Genomic DNA, 14531 nt, shown 5'->3' on the forward strand with positions numbered 1-14531 from the left:
GTTGGTTTAAGCCCCTCTGTCTTACATCCTCTGGACCTAGCAACTGCGCAGTTTTTAAACATTTACTACGCCCCTGCAAGGTTTGAGCAGATGGAACCCAAAGGGAGCAACAAGCTGCATATAATGCAAGTGACCAGATTGCCTGGGCTGATACAGTGACCAGAGTGCCTAGGCTTAAGCAGCCTAAAACTAGAGTGACGATGCACTCTGAGGCCAGTGCTCAGGAGGCCCTTCCTAGAGTTACCCACCAGCTTGCCATCAATTAGTAGGCTAGAATGGCCAGAGCAGGCCAACCTGCTCAGTGATGTCAGCTTTGCATCTCTGCCTGCTCTCCAGAAAAGCCTTTTGGACAGAGGCCCAGGGAAGGTGGTCAAGGTCCTCGCAGCAGTTGGGTAGAACAACCAGACAATAAATTAGTACCTTTTCTCTGCAAATCGGGAAGAAGCCCAGTCGCTTTTCTAGTAATCCATGCACACCAAGTGACAGAGGGGGCTATTTGAACAAACGCATCTGACCTCCTGGAGTCCTGGCTGGGCTCGCAGTCAAATGGGCTTCCAGGACAGCCCGGCAACCTTGATGCCCCATGCATTCCTATGTCATGCATAATATGATGTTCGGGCAACAACTTGAACATCTTGAAGGACAGCCATCTGGTTGCACCATGTCTTCTGAAACAGATTCCACTCACTGTTGTAGAGGAAAGCCTGGTGGAGAGAGACTCTGAGGGTATGATTCTTAGAGAGAAGCTGGGCCTTAGGCATGAGGCTGTGGGACCTCACGGAGATTTGGCCTGGAGTTGGCAGCACATTATCATCCTGGTGAGGCAGAGATCCATATTGGGGCCTGCTGGGCACTTTATAATTCAGCAGGACATAGAATGGAACCCAGGGTTGGGGGCTTTCACCTCCAAGCCAGCTTGAGCGCTGACCCAGCTAAGCAGGAAAACCTTCCAGTGCCTGTGGTACACCATCCAGGACACTTTCAGACATGGCAAGCTGGGGAACAGAGCCAAGGGAATTGGACTTCGACCTCAGGCCAACCGGTGCTCTGATTCAGGGCCCGATCTGAGCTTCTAAACTCAGCCAAGCAGGGGACCTTCCCTAGGTCTCTGGTCCCCCATCCTGGGTTCTAAGTGACACAACGGGCAGTAGAATAGAGCACAGTGCCAGGGGTTTAAACCCCCAGGTCAGATGTAACTGTGGCCCAAGGCATAATCAAAGCTTCTTAACTCAGCCAAGCAAGGGAGATCACCAAAGTCCTGAAGGACCCATCATGGGCACTTTGTGATACAGCAGGCTGTAATATGGAGCAAAGGGAGGGAGCTTCCACCCACTAGTCCAACTAGAGATCTGACCTGGGTCCCTTTCCAAGCTTCTAAAGCTGCTCAAGCACGGAGCCCTCCTCGTGTCTGCGAGACCTGTCCTGGGCTATAAGTGACTCAACGGCTCCTGGGTTTTAAGTGACATAGTGGCCCATTGAATGAAAACCATTTGTGGAGGCTTCCACCACCAGGTCAGCTGGAACTCTGATTTGGGGCCCTGTCGGAGCTTACTAACCCAAATAAGCAGGGTAGCCCTTCTGGTGCCAACAGGACCCTGTACCGGGCACTATGCAATATGGTAGACTGGAGAATGGATCCCAGGAATCTGATGTTTTACACTCTAGGGCCAACCAAACCTCTGACCTCGGGCATTATCAGAGCTTCTTCACCCAACCAAGCAGGGGAGCTGTCCTCTGGCCTGTAGGACTCTCTTCACAGGACTTTTCAACATAGCAGGTCCTGGAATGGAGCCCCAGGCCAGAAGCTTTCACCCCAACCAGAGCCCTGACCCAGTCTGAGTTCCTTAACCAGACCAAGCATACGCGGGCACTTTGAGACAAGGTGGGCTGGGGAATGGAACCTAGGGCATGGCTCTTCCACCACAGGTAACTGTAGCTATGACCCTGGGCACAGTCTGAGCATCTAAATCCAAGCAAGCAGGGAAGCCCTCACCAGCCTGCAGGACCCTGTCCTTGACATGGTGAAACAGAAAATGCAGCTCAAAGGTGGAGACTTCCACCCTTGGTACTGCTGGAGCTCTAAACCAGTGCCTTGTCAGAGTTTCTTCACCTGGTAAAGCAGGGGAGCCATACTGGTGCCTGTGGGACCCGTCTTAGGCACTTTGTGACAAGACAGAACTGGAAATGTAGTCCAGGCCAGGGGGTTGTAATGCCCAGGCCCACCAGAGCTCTAACCTGGGCCTGGGCTAATCTTCTAAACCTGGCCAAAGAGGGGAGCCCTTTCCGGAACGGGGAACACCATCCCCGGCACTTTGTGAGATGGCAGGTTGGGATTGAGGGCCAGGGCAGGGGGTTATCAGTCCCAGGCCAAGTAGAGCTCTGACCTGGGGCCCAGTCTGGTTTATCTAATTCCTGGCCAAGCCAGGGGAGAGCTTATTGGGCCTGCTGAACCATGTCCGGGCACTTTGAGATGTCGTGGGCTGAAGAGTGGCGCCCAGGGCCGGGGACTTCCACCACGAGAACAACTGGAGCTCTGACCTGGGGTCCTTTAAGAGCTCCTAAACCAAGCCAAGCAGTAGATCCCTGCCGTGATGGTGGGATCCTGTCCTGGTCTCTAAGTGACACAGTGGGTGAGACGTAGCATAGGCCTGGGGAGATCAATCCGCTTGGACAGCCGGAGCCATAACCTGTGGCCTGGTCGGAGGTTCTTCACCTGGCCAAGCAGGAGAGACCTCCTTGGGTCTGTGATAGACCTGGGAATGGAGCCCAAGAGGTGGCGATTCCCACCCCTGGGACAGCTGGAGCTCTGACTGAGAGCCTGGTCAGAGTTCCTTCACCCAGTCAAGTAGGGTAGCCCTTCCGGTTCCTGTAGGACTGAGTTCTGGGCACTTTGTGACGATGACGTTTAAGGGTATGCTACCTTCTTCACCTCAAGTGTGATTTTGCCTCCAAGGGTGCCAATTAATATGTAAACATCAAGCCTGCATCACCACTAAGCATTCATTCATTCATCTGAAAACAACACTATTTTCACATTTTTATTTCTACAGGTGTCATTGATAACAAAGGAATGTAGGATTGAACCTAGAATTATAGCCTGTGACAGCAGATAAAGACCGCAAGCTTAATTGGTTTTCCCAATCCCTGATTTTTCTTTACACTTAAGCCCAAGTGTGATAAATATAGCTTTCGATAAAATCCCTCATCAAGGTGGTCCGAATTTATTAGATGTGAAAATTGCCTATCACACGATTCTGGGGAACAAATTGATGAGTTTGGTGTTACCTGCACCAAAATCTGCATATCCTGGTAATTACTGGGCATCTTTCCTCTGACAGCCTTAGTAACTGTCAAGGTGTGCTCATAGTCATCACAAGCAAAATGAACAAATGATGGGCGGAATGCTGAACAGTTCAAACATTCACCCCAGCCACAAAGATATGGGTTTAATCCATCATTCTTTTGTTCATCATGCACCCCAGTTTGGACCCAGCCATATCTAAATCAGCCCTCTATGACAACTTTACCGATCATCCACCTGGCGCCACAGAAGGCCCCCTAACCCCCGGGAAAAGCAGCCAGACCACCATCTCCAACTGGACACCGATCACGGCCGAAGACACCGCCTCGACCATGAAGAGCATCTACTCGAGGCCCTCACCGACCCCAGCCCCCCTCACATCTACCACAGAGCCGCGGCCGCCATCGCACTGAACTACAACACACCATCAACACCACCTTCAAAACAGGCACCTACCCAGTTGACTGGAAGTGCACAGAAGTCAGACCCCTGCTCAAGAAGCCCACAGCTGACCCCACCGACTTAAAGAGCTATCGGCCCATCTCACTCCTCCCCTTCGCAGCCAAAGTTCCAGAGAAAACAGTCAACAAGAAACTGACACGATTCATTGAAGAGAAGGCCCTCCTTGACCCGTCCCAATACGGATTCTGAAGCAACCACAGCACAGAGACCGCCCTACTCACCACCACAGATTACATCGCACCCTCCTGGACCAAGGCCACTCCGCAGCCTTCATCCTACTCAACCTATCAAATGCCTTCGACACAGTCTCCCTCCGCACACTAGTCGCCAGACTACACAATGCAGGCATACAAGGAACAGCCCTGGACTGGATCCGATCATTCCTCACTGGAAGAAGCCAAAGGATCAGACTCCCACCCTTCCTCTACAACCCCATGAAAATAACCTTTGGAGTATCACAGGGTTCATCACTGAGCCCCACCCTTTTCAATATCTACATGGTCCCCCTCACAGACTTTGCCTGACAACACGGCCTCAACATTTCCTACACCGATGGACACCCAGCTCATCCTCTCCTTCACCAAAGAACCCACCACAGCCAAACTCGACTTCCAAAAAGGAATGCAAGACGTCGCAGTCTAGATGACCAACAGCTGCCTGCAGCTCAATGCCGAGAAGACAGAAGTCCTCGTCCTCGGTACCACCCCTTCTGCATGGGACAGAACCTGGTGGCCGACTGCCCTCAGAAGCCCACCTACCCCCTCAGACCACACCAAGAACCTCGGCATCGTACTCAACTCATCGCTCACCATGAACCGACAGGTCAAACCATCACCTCCAGCTGCTTCAACACCCTCCGTATCCTCCTCAGTGGATCCCCCTGAGTCAAGGAAGATAGTCACACACGCAATCATCACCAGCAGACTGGACTATGGAAACACACTCTATGCCGGCATTAACAAGTCCGTACTCCGCAAACTCCAGACAATACAGAACACCGCCGCCAGACTCATCCTCGGCATCCCGACACGAAGTCTCCACTGGCTCCCAGTGGAGAAAAGAGTCACTTTCAAAATCCTCACTCACGCCTACAAATGCCTACACAACAACGGACCCAAATACCTCAATGACAGAATCAACTTTCACGTACCCAAAAGAAACTTCCGATCTTCCAACCTCGCACTGGCTGAAACCCCACGCATCCACTGAGCCAGAGCAGGCGGAAGATCCTTCTCTCACATTGCAGCCAAGACCTGGAACGACCAACCGGCAGACATCAGACGTGCCCCCTCCCTGAACACCTTCAGGAAGACCCTCAAGATCTGGCTCTTTGGCTTAACAGCTCTGCGGACACCCTCCTCTGCGCTTTGAGACCCTCTTGGGTGAGTAGCACGCTTACAATTCCATAATTGATTGATTACAATTTCCTGATTGACCCTGTTCCAAATGGGAACAGTCCAGACCGAACTGCCAAGCCAGGTCCTCCCTGGACCAGAAACAAGTACCCTGGGACCGTATTTAGGGCATCACCCCTCATCAGCCAGGGTAGCTTAACTCCAGTGGCGCAGTGAGCACAGGACCCACGTCTGGACATACCCTTCACACTTAGGGTGACAAAAAAGAAAGGGAACAAATGATGGACAAAATGCTGAACAATGCAAACACTCACCCCCAGTCACAAATATCTGGGTTTAATTCATCCTTCTTTGGCTCAACATGCCACCCCTGTTTGGACCCAGCCATATGCAAATGAGTCTTGTCCCTGTTCCTCATGGGAACAATCCAGCCCGAACTGCAAAGCCAGGTCCTCCCTGGACCAGAAACAAGCATCCTGGGACCAGTTTCTGGGCATCACCCCTCATCAGCCAGGGTAGCTTAGATCCAGTGGCACAGTGAGCACAGGACCCACGTCTCGATGAAAAAATGGTTTTAGGCTCGGATCTCTGATCTGGGGTGCATTTTTGACATTGTGGAGCATTCTGTCCATCAATAGTTCTTTTTGCATTTGTCACCCAAGTGGGACGGGTATGTCCAGACACGGGTCCCGTGCTCTCCATGACACTGAAGTCAAGCTAGCCTGGCAGATGAGGGGTGATGCCCCAAAACCGGTCCCAAGATGCTTGTTTCCAGTCCAGGGAGGACCTGGCCTGGCAGTTCAGGCTAGACTGTTCCCATGGGGAACTGGGTCAAGACTGATTTGCATATGGCTGTGTCTGAACTAGAATGGCATGGGGAGCAAACAAAAGATGGGTTTAGGCCCAGATCTCTGTACTGGGGTGAATGTTTGGCATTGTGCAGAATTCTCTCCATCAATTGTTCTTTTTGCATATTTATCACGAAGCACTTAGTGACGCAGAGGGCATAATCAGTATTGCTATCGAACACTTGGTAACCATTATGCGTGAGAGAGAGAGAGTCTTGTGATTAAATACAAGCCGTTAACAGGTGATAGGCCCAGCAACCCTTCCCAGTGTAAAATATCCCCTGTTTTTCTTTGCATAACGTTTCACTATTAATTGTTGTATACATCAGCCAGTGGATGGATATGGACACTGAAGTACTCAACACCCCCATCTCCCAGAGAGAGAGTTCAAGAATTGAATGGGAATTGCCACTCCACTCTCTAATCTAAATCAAAATGTATTTCCTTCACAGAGGAGCTAAGGTTTAAGTGGACATGAAGCATTCATCCATTTATCCACCAGTCCCTCTGTTAGTCTGAATCCTGTCTATCTATGTAAACATGTTTATGTGTGCCAGGGTGTAAGTTGTGCATGAATGCATCTGTCTGTATGTGTGTTCTCAGTGTGTGTAAGTGTATTCTGTTGTGTGTTGGTCTGTATGCTTGTTATCCTGTGTATATTTCGGTGTGTGTGCATTGGAATCCAACTATCTGTTGGCCAGTGTATCTTTCTCTAGGTGGTGACCTGTTTGTATGGTTGTCTGTGAGTGTGGTGTTTGTGGGCCTCAGTGTTTGTATGTATATTGTTTTGTCTGCCTTTTTGTGTAATGATGATCAGCATGCGTATGGATGTTGCTTGTCAATCTGCTTTAAAATTGCAACTGGGCTTTTTCTGAACAATAGCCCGATGAATTTGTCCTGCTGTTCTGTTTCCATTTCACCCAATGTGACAAGTGGCACCATGACATATCCTTCTGGATTTTATCCAAGTGAGACTTTGCACCTTGTTTCACCAGTGGAATGTGAAACAGACCTACAGGTACGATCATGCAAGTATTTAAGGGCAAAAGAATGAGGCTGATGTGGCCTAACCATAAGGCAACCTTCAATTAAAGGACCCTGTCCTATAAAATACCCTAGCTGCAGCCATTATATCTTAATTAACATTGACTTCATTGTGACGCATTGCTAATTAACATCTACCCATTCTTTGATTAAGGTATGGGACCCTCAAGGGAAACACCTTGCAGGTGGAGCTGGTCGATTACATTGATCCCATTGCTTCAGAGATTGGTGTCAAGCCCAACATGTTCCGTCTCCTTCTAACCGACCCCAGACTGGCAATGGAAGTCTTCTTTGGTGCTTACACATCACAACAGTACCGCCTTACTGGGCCAGGAAAATGGTATGGAGCCCGGAATGCCATCCTAGCCAAGTGGGACCGGGTACTAAAACCCATGAAGACGAGAGTGGTGAATAACAAGAGCAGAAGGTCTTCACTGTCCACCATGCTTGGACTCCTCTGCCTCCTTGCATTGTATGCTTCTGTCTTTATGTTTATTTGAATGACAGTATTTTTCTCCCTTTCATACTATTGCTGCTTACCTTCTGCTCTTTATTTTACAATTGTCCTTTTGAACACTTGGTAAAGCAATGCTTCCTGTTTTTAAGCTGATTTTCTATGATAGTGTATCACTGCCTAAATGTTGAGTCAGGCTCTTGATGTTCCTTTTATTGGCCCAGTCTTCAAGATCAGCTTACAAATTCACCAATATGATGATGATACACAACTCTGCTTGAAAGTCTCTTCCACCGAACACATTTAACCTCTTAAACACTGCTTATTCTGATCAAGTTAAATGTCTGCATGACTGAAATCACCCACTGGATGAAGAACTGGGGCCATATCTTTCTCCTCGCAAGGAGACACTGGGCAACGCAAAACCTATAATGAGATTTGCCAAGCCACACAAGGCTGCCTTGTGTGGCACTGCATTGCTCGGTAAGTCGACTCTCTTCTTTGGGATGGCGTTCCATGGGTGAAGCGTGGGTGTTCCCACACAGCCACCCATGGATTTTGGTGAATTCCCAGACTTACCAAGACAGGTAAACCTAGGAATGCTTCAAAATGCTACGCCTTCTCAGGGGAGGTGCAACAGGGAGAAATATATGTATTTCTCCTCATTGCTTCCTCTTTCTAAGTGTGCTGCATTCTGCGTCACTCTTGTAAAGGGGGAAAAGTCTCAGAGGATTGTTTTTCTTACAGGAAGATGCCTCTTACTGTACAAAAACAATGCTGTCTACAATGCAGGCACCCTTGCACCTTGGCGCAAGTGTGTCTTCATTAGAGCAAGGCAGCACATTGGACTCACACCTGTAGCCCCAAGATACCTTTCTGGGTGATAGCGTGCTCTACACATCTGCGTAACAGAACACCCAGGATCTGGAACAACTTACCTGCCAGGACCACACCAACATTGCTCCAATTTAGGAAAGATTTGAAGACTCACCTCTTTAAAGAATACTTCATCACCATAACCCAGATTTTTATCCTATTAATCGCTGCCTTTATGCTTTTGTTTGACCATGTATAGCGCTTCAGGGTTTTTTGGCCAGGTTTTCGCTATAGAAATACAATATATATTCATACATGCATACATGCATGCATAGATTCCTATTATATTGCCCTTCAGTTCCATTCAGCAGGTTTGTAATACATTTATAACTATTATTTTTTACAGTTCCAATCAATAACCCAATTGGATAAATAATAGGTTGAAAAGCAAGCACAGCCTTGAATAATAAAATTGGCAACTGACGAACCAACTCCATGAGTCATTTATTTTAGAAGAGATATGATGCTGCTTCAAGAGTGTATGGCAGTGTGTGGGATAGAAATATTTTTGATATTTGGTTCCATCTGTGTGGTAGAGTGTAGGTGAGGAGTTAAAAAAAACCTAGAGAGAGACACATGACAGGTGTGTGCAGACCACCAGTCCTAGTCGCATATATATGGGTTAGTTATCTTACTTTCTTCTTCATGAGATTGCATAATACAACACTTGTCATCTTCCCCTTTACACAGGTGGGGGAGGCATTGTAGCCTCCCCCCACCTGTGTTTGTTTTGTATCTATAACATAACACCCCTTCTTTGTCTATATGTTATTCCTCTGCTTCCAGTTTTTTCTACTTTATTACTTCTGTTTGCCATTTGTAAAATGTTGTGGTCCTAAAGGCATTTCATATCATGACCAGACATCTATTTACTAATATTATCACCAGGTCCAGGCATCTTGAGGTTGTTCTAGTTTGTTTGTTGGATCTGGCATTATTCTCAGTTACCGACATTTGGGGGTTAAGCTTGTTCTGCCAGTGATTTCTTCTACTGTGTTCATGTGACATTATTTCTGTCTAGTATTAATTTCTTTGGCAGGTTCATAGCATGTGTAGAATATGAGCCCAGTCCTCTGCACATCTTGGGCAATCTGCAGAGTGCAGATCATCTATTTTCTGTAATTTATTAGAGGTTAGATAGAAAGGTGAAATACATTAAAATTGAAGAAGCATAATTCTGGAAGTTCTAGCTTCTTTAGGGGCTAAAGAGAATATGCCGGCTGTTAAGAAGTTGGGTGTCTAGTTGGCGAAATGATGCACCCTGTCCAAGTAGGGACCACATTCCTAGTCCGAGAAATCTAGCTACACACTAAAAGATAACCTGTGCTCACCCTTTGGTAGCTTGAGACAGAGCAGTCAGGCTTATCTATAGAGGCAATGTTTAAAGTATTTATGCAACACAAACACAGAGCAACACAATAAAAACACCACAAAAATACTCCACACAGGTGTAGGAAAATAGAAAATATTTTTATGACAAAATCAAGACCAAAAATGATAAAAATCCAATAAGTAGAAGTCAAGAAATTAATTTGTAATGAAAAATTCAAAAACATTGCTTAGAAGCTAATAGCGCTAAGGAGTTACTTGAGGTCTAGCTGGAGCGGAATAAATCCAATGTTTAGGCCAACTGCGATGGAGGGCAGGCCGGCTGCAAGACTCACACAGGTCAATGTTAAAGTCTCGATCCATGCAGTCGATGAAGGCTTCGTCAATGAACCCCTTTACAATGAAGGCGCAGCAGTCTGTTGTCGAAGAGCCGTGCAGTCCGTCGAGGCGATGTAGTCAGTCAGCTCCTGCGTCGGCATTGAAGGGCAATGTGTAGATTCAAATTGGGGCAAAGTCATCGCTGCTCTGATTTTGATTGTTCTAGATAGCAGAAATCACATTTCAAGGATCTAGGACTGGGTTGGCACCACTTGGCAGGGTAGAACTCACAGATGGCAGGGTCCAGGTTCTGTTGCAGAGGTGTAGGGAGTCTTTGATGGTCCTGAGACTTCAGAACAGGGGGCAAGCCAGCAAGCCCTTGAAGTCACTCTGAGTTAAAGGGAGATCGGTCCAATCCTTGTCCTCAGTAGGGCAGAGATCAGCAGGGCAGCTCAGCAAAGAAGACAAGACGTTCTTCTAGCCAGAGCAGCAATCAGCAGAGTGGCAATCCTTGTAGCACAGCAGTCTTTACTCCTGGCAGTGATCTTCCCAGGTCCAGTAGTATACTGTCTTGTTATGGTCAGAGCCCTAGTACTTATATCCATTTGCCTTTGAAGGTGCACAGGTCCCCCTTTCGCCCCAGCCCTGGCTCCTTACTATCAGTAGGAGGTAATTAGCCCTTTGTGTGGGATACAGGACACTGCCTATTCCGGTGTAAGTGCCATCTCCCCCTCTCTCCTCCTATCCAGAAAGACCTATCAGAATGCAGATGAATGCAAATGAATGCAGATGGCTTCTCTGTCACACCCACACTTCCTATGTTTTGGCTGTCTAGAGGGAATGCAGCTTTCACCTACCCCAGACATATATTGGATTCAGGCTGCAAGACACACATAGCAGTAAGAGCAGGGAAATGTCCACTTTCTAAAAGTATTAAACTATCACTTGGGCGGAAGAATGCACTATACTAACGTATAAAGGGACACCTAAGGGCGGAGCAGCAATACCATGGAGTACAGGGGTCTACACGCAATTTACTTGACACACGCGAGTGACCGCTGTTACCCCAGATTGTACAAGATTGGCACCTGTAGTGGGAGAGTATGGTCACAAGTTGGTGAGACCGTTAGCTACAGATCTCTAGTATGACCACGTAAGCGGTAAGTGGTAACCATTTTTGGCTAGATATGGTGCACTGCTCCCGCACAAGACATGTTCCCACCAAGTGAGGCAGGTGCTCTGGCATGCAGAATAGCTATTAATTAAAAATAATTGTCATGCCCCTGTGATTGGTCCAGACGGCCGCGGTTCATTTATTCTTTCTAAAAAACACATGAGTTTTCACGCCAGTGACATATTTTTTTTTTAAAAGGTGGCATCCAGCATTATGGAGAGCAGCAAAGGCAAACGATCAACTTTTGACCAACAAGGTTTTTTTTACTATAAAAGACCACATGTCCCATGATCCTCCACATCAGGAAGTGAGTACGATAAACACCAGCAGTTCTGCCGGCTTCCGTAGAGTGCTACCAAAGAAGACGCCGTTTAACTCGGTCCGCGCTCGGAGTTACACGCAGAGGTAACTGAGCCGCCCTGAGCGGCCGCATCTACCGATCATCTCAAAAGGGACAACAAAATGAAACTTGTAAGTCCCAAACTAGTGTACTGTTTAGCCATAGTTTTAGAGTGTTTATAGCAAGAATGGCTGTGCTGATGACCGCTAATTCATTTTTCAGGTTGCCCACATCACGTAGAGACATCGAAGCGTTCTTATGTATGTGTGATATTGATGTAAGCATTACTTTTGAAAAATTAGTGATGGTTGTGGAGCTATTAATCAGATTGTCCCAAGTGGTGTTTATGGTTTTCTACCTGTTTTTTACAGTGTTCAGCGTCAGGTAAATAAAGTCAGGCTTGTATTGAAAAAGGTAAGAGGAAGATATGAGGTACAAAAGTGGAGAGCAACTGCATTATGACAAAAGGCTAGAGGTTAAAATAGGTGTTTTGTTCTTTTTTTACAGCCTTTGGGTCCTGATGCGAACTCCACAGCAAGTAGGAGTTCGAAACGCGTAGACCATTTTTCTTGTTGAGCCATAAGAACATTAAATATATAGAAAAAAGCTCCAATTTAATGAAAAACAGACAAATTGTTGTACAATTGGTTGCTATGGTTGTTGTTAATCTGGCAAATGACAAATCAGAAACGAATTGTTAATAGATATTCGGTGCTGTGAATGTAAGAGTGATGTGTGTGAATGTTTGACAAGAGCGAGTGATAGTTTGTATGGAATGATCTATAATATGTGAGTAGATGGTTTTATCAAATGTAAGATTTTGTATTTGTGAATTAGATGCTCAAAATGAAAACTTGGTGAAATTAACTAAATCAATGTTTTGAGATGTACAAATAAAACAAAAAGATTGATTCAGACTGAACTGTGAGTCTTCGACCCGTGTTGAGTTGAATTCCAATATGGTTTTGAATATAGATGAATCTGAGGTAACAGTATTGGCAGTTGTTTAGTTTAATATTGGTCAGTGGCTTGGGCTTAATGTTGGGAGCCCAAACCCAGTGGTGTTACACTTTCTAAAAGTGGCATTTCTAAAACAGTAATGTCAAAAAATGTGTCCCTTAAGATTTAAGGGGCGACCCTCTGGGCGCAGCTTTTTGAAAATCGCAACAGGTTTATTCACCAAAAAGGATTTTTCTAAAACAGTTGAAAAGAATCCGTTGTGATTACAGGAATCAGTTTATTTCACTTGCATATGAAGAGTTTCAATCAATGTTGTAGATCACTAGTTTCTTCATCCTCCTAATGGAGTTCAATCATATATGAAGTGGTCCCAATGAATTACGTGGTTAGAAAAATCCTTTTTGGTGAATAAACCTTTGCTTATTTACGTTTAAATCGCTGTTGTGATTTTCAAAAAGCTGCGCCCAGAGGATTGCCCCTTAAATCTTAAGGGACGCATTTTTTGCCGATTCTAACCTGACACCTACAGGACGACTAGGTGATACATCCGTAGCACGCTACAATTTATTTATCTGCTTTCAGATTCAGCCTGTGCACAGTTGACAAACTTTTCCTTGTATAAAACAGTAATATCAAATCGAGCTTTACCAGTAAGGAGGATTTATCATTACCATTCATTCCAAAGATATGAAACATGATGCAGCCTCTCCTTTCTAATCAAGAATTACAGCGTAAGCGCGTATTAAGGAATTCCCAATGCTAGCCTATGAGAGGAGTATGCCTTTAGTAGTAAAAAAACGATTTAGCTGTTTGTCACAGCACCCTGCCCTTAAGGCTATGCAGTGTCTACCTTAGGGGTGATGTATGTGTAATAAAAGGGGAGCTTAAGGCTTGGAAAGTGGTTTTTATTGCTAAGTCAAAATGGCAGTAAACTGCACACACTGGCCTTGCAATGGCAGGTCTGAGACATGTTTGAAAGGTTACTTGGGTGGGTGGCACAATCAGTGCTGCAGGCCAAATAGTAGCACTTAATTTACAGGCCCTGGGTATATGGCATGCCACTTTACAAGGAGCATACAAGTACATTAAAAATGTCAAACAGATGTAAACCAATTATACCATGTTTAGAGAAGAGAGCACATACTTTTTAGCACTGATCAGTAGTGGGGGTGTGCTCAGAGTCCTAAGGCCAACAATAAGAAGGTTAGAAAATTAGGAGGAGGAAGGCAAAATGTTTGGGGTGACCCTTCAGAGGGGGGCATTTTCCAAAAAGGGTCCATTCAGAGTCCTCCAAATCTCTGCCAAGATCTTGCAACTATTTTCCCTAAGGGGGCTTGACTAAAAACCCTATATAGGTAGTTAACAGCCCCCTGCTTTTCCCATCATGTGTAGCTGCTCCAGTACTGAGACTGTCTTGAGTGTCTCTCTACATTGTACTTTAAAAGTCTGAGGGGGATATTCACAAACTGCATTTTGTAGTAAAACGTACTCTAAAATGATGTTCATAAACCTACATGCAGATTTTCCACCTCCACCGTTCCTATATTTATATGTACATAGCTCACTGTGCTGAATGAAGTCTCTCTACACACATAAGTATGTATTTTAGTGGTAAATGTGGGAGGGACATATAGGAGTGGCTAGAAAATGGAAAATACTTACAAAAAGAAGGGAGGTGGGTTAAGAAGGAGTAAGAAGGGGTTTAGAAGGGGCAATAAAGGCTGAGGGTGGGGTTTAGCCAGGAAGGTCGACCCATCCACAAAAGTGTAAGTCTACAGCTATTCACAAACTGCACTTCTAAAGTTACTACTGTTATAAAAAAATCCTGAAATGATGGCATTATGCCACGTTGAAAAATGGCATGTTCTTGCTGCTAATTTTTACCACAAGTGTGTAGGAATAATACAAATGGCCAGAACGTGAACAGCTGTTGCTATCTCAATATGTGTTTTTTTATTGGATGTATGATGGAACCATGCATGCTATTACAATGCATGCCTTTACAACGCTGTCATTACAACAACAATGTCTTAACCACACATGCCACTACCATGAATGTCTTTCCCATGC

The 14531-nt window shown here is 46.0% G+C and overlaps 1 protein-coding gene across 1 annotated transcript in view; it reads left to right on the plus strand.

The window, feature by feature from the left end:
• The window catches only part of LOC144754771 (flavin-containing monooxygenase 1-like), a 531164-nt gene extending 522380 nt beyond the window's left edge, over positions 1–8784 (plus strand). Inside the window, exon 8 of the mRNA XM_078642974.1 lies at positions 7165–8784. Within this exon, the coding sequence (XP_078499100.1) occupies positions 7165–7510 (346 nt within the window). The 3' untranslated portion in view covers positions 7511–8784. The remainder of the gene's footprint in view (positions 1–7164) is intronic.
• Positions 8785–14531: the final 5747 nt, after the last annotated feature.

The sequence above is a fragment of the Lissotriton helveticus genome, chromosome 1_1 (genome assembly GCF_964261635.1).
Source record: "Lissotriton helveticus chromosome 1_1, aLisHel1.1, whole genome shotgun sequence".
Taxonomy (NCBI): Eukaryota; Metazoa; Chordata; class Amphibia; order Caudata; family Salamandridae; genus Lissotriton; species Lissotriton helveticus.